This window comes from Salvia hispanica, chromosome 1 (assembly GCF_029641045.1).
Source record: "Salvia hispanica isolate PSC_SH4W2 chromosome 1, Shi_PSC_v1, whole genome shotgun sequence".
Classification (NCBI taxonomy): Eukaryota; Viridiplantae; Streptophyta; class Magnoliopsida; order Lamiales; family Lamiaceae; genus Salvia; species Salvia hispanica.
This window is the reverse complement of record NC_142692.1, coordinates 49192824-49195289: the sequence shown is the minus strand read 5'-3', so window position 1 is coordinate 49195289 and position 2466 is coordinate 49192824. Positions and strand designations below refer to the sequence as shown.

The window sequence follows — 2466 nt, the reverse complement described above, 5'->3', positions numbered from 1 at the left end:
ATTTTAAAATACACTAAAAAAATCTAAAAATAAACTAGTTCATTTTAAGAATCAGATTAATATATTGAACTAATAATGAAATAACAATGACCTTAATGGTCTCCTACAATGAACTCTTTTCATATAGTTCTATGTTCTGCATTTAAGATTGGTTCTGTGTGGATCATAATCCTACAACTAATGTGTATTCATCACACAAGAAAATCAACATCAAGCTAGCTAATTAGAAATTAAATATGGGTTATAGTGATGAGAGTGTTTTTTGGAATAATAGTGAAGCCTATTTTCCGGCTCATGATTTTCAAAATGCAAATCATGATGGCTTCTCTTGTCATGATTCTGGTGGCTCGAAGAGGATTTCACTCTCTTCGGGCTCTGAGAACAACCACCAGGTTCTCTCTTCATCATCATCTTCATTTTTGATTCTATTCATTTTTAGATGAAAAAATATATCACCAAAAAAAACTCATTTTTTAACTTGTTTTTGTGCATTTGTTTTAGCGTGCGCCGCCATCTTTGGCTCGCACGCGCAATATTGTGCAATACTTTCAAATCACGTTCGGAAAAAAAAAGATTATGCTTCTTCCCAACCATACATTCCTTTTTTTCCTCTTTTCCACTTTATGCCTTAACACTTGAAAAGGTTAATGGTCGTTGTATAATGCTACACCTGATGAAATATATTGATCACGTGTGTTTTAATTTTGTCTAGTACAAAAAATTAAAACGAGATTGTTAGCCATAGTGTACAATTTTAATAGCCTTTCGGATTTGTAAGAAGGAAGTGCAGAGAGTTCATCCCAGTCAAGTCCTCTTGGGCTGACCCTAAGTACAACTCCATCATTCCTAAATATGTTGCAGATGAGTTTAAATAAAGGGGCATTCTGTTTCCGGTAAGGATATGCCGAAAAGAAAAGTGAAGAAATATGTATCTCCGGAAAAATTAAAGGCTTTCAATTTTCCGGCAATGCGCCTCCAGATCGGAACTTGGGAGGTATGTAGAAATTAATTAATGATGATATCAGTTAATTAACTGGTTCTGTCCAAAAAAAAAGCCAGTCACATACTAAAATTAGAAAGTTAATTTCAATTTGTTACTCACTTTTTATATTCATCTGTTTAACTATATTCATATTTTCTCTTTTTCTCTCGTGCTATGCAGAAGGTGAGTAAAAATGAAGGTGATTTCACCGCCAAATTCTACTACGCGAAGCACAAAATAGTGTGGGAGGTGCTTGATGGTGCTATCAAGAGCAAGGTCGAAATGTCGTGGTCTGACATCGCAGCCATAAGGATCTCCCTACCCGAAGGTCTCCCCGGCACCCTCGAAATCGAGGTTTTCTTCTCTCTCTTTTAACTCTTTTTATTATTTCCTTTCTACTTTGTGCAAGAGAATTAGATGAAATTGGTTAATTTTTTTGTGAAGCTGAACCAGCCCCCGGTGTTCTTCCACGAAATCAACCCTCAGCCAAGAAAGCACACCCTTTGGCAGAAGTCCGAGGATTTCACAGGAGGCCAAGCTCCCAATTGGAGGTATGGTCATTACAAGTGCATTACAAGTGCATAAAATGTTCACGGTTAATAGTTTTGCAATAAGAATTGGTTACCAAAGGAATACAATCTTATATATCTCTCTCTTGATACATTCAATTCTTATTGCAGAAACTACATACAATGAACATTTTATTAAATGTAATGAATTGCCCTCTTGTAATGAATATTATGCATATAATGTTCATTATACATGTTTATTGCAAGTGCATAAAATGTTCGTTAGAAGTGCATAAAACGTGCATGGTTAGTAGTTCTAACACAATGCTCTCGCTTTCTCAGGATACACTCTCTGATGTTCTCACCCGGTGTGCTGGACAAACACTGCGACAAGCTTCTGCAATCCGATGTGCGCCTGTGTGCATTGGCCAAGATGCCATTCCCGAGCCACGCTTCTCCTTTTTATAATCCAGACATGTTCGTGCCCTTCTCACTAGACTTTAACACCATCTTGGGCTGGTTATCATCCAAATGGAGGGATGATTGATTTTGGGGTGGCTGCAGCGCCCTCCAACAACACCAACTACCAGCAGGCATATGGAATGGGGTTGGGGTTGGATGCACAACCCATGGGCGGACCCAAGTTAAAATTTTATAAATTATGAGTGCTCAGTGGATGATGCCCCCTCAACCTCAGCTCTACCCTGACTTGAGCCTCAACATGGTAGATGATTAATCTCTGCTGATGGGGCAGCACCATTTCGTTGATAACTCTCTGCCTCCGTTTCCCGGTGAAACTTCCGCCTCCTCCAACTTTTACATACCGCCATGGGAGTGAGAGTGATTCAAATAGCTGCATTTGGTAGGACATCTGGCCCAAGGATCCATGGTATCCACTGACGTGAATATTCTTTATGCTGATTTGTATACACTTTGGAGGGGATATTCTCTGTGCTGATTTGTGTACACTTTGGA

At 38.7% G+C, this 2466-nt stretch overlaps 1 protein-coding gene across 1 annotated transcript; it reads left to right on the top strand.

Moving 5' to 3' along the window:
* Positions 1-236: 236 nt before the first annotated feature.
* LOC148934045 (uncharacterized) lies at positions 237-2038 on the top strand. The gene is made up of 6 exons (XM_089062157.1): positions 237-342; positions 782-886; positions 918-994; positions 1163-1336; positions 1427-1533; positions 1834-2038. Exons 1-6 carry the CDS (start codon positions 237-239, stop codon positions 2036-2038), a joined length of 774 nt encoding a protein of 257 aa, XP_088918283.1.
* Positions 2039-2466: the final 428 nt, after the last annotated feature.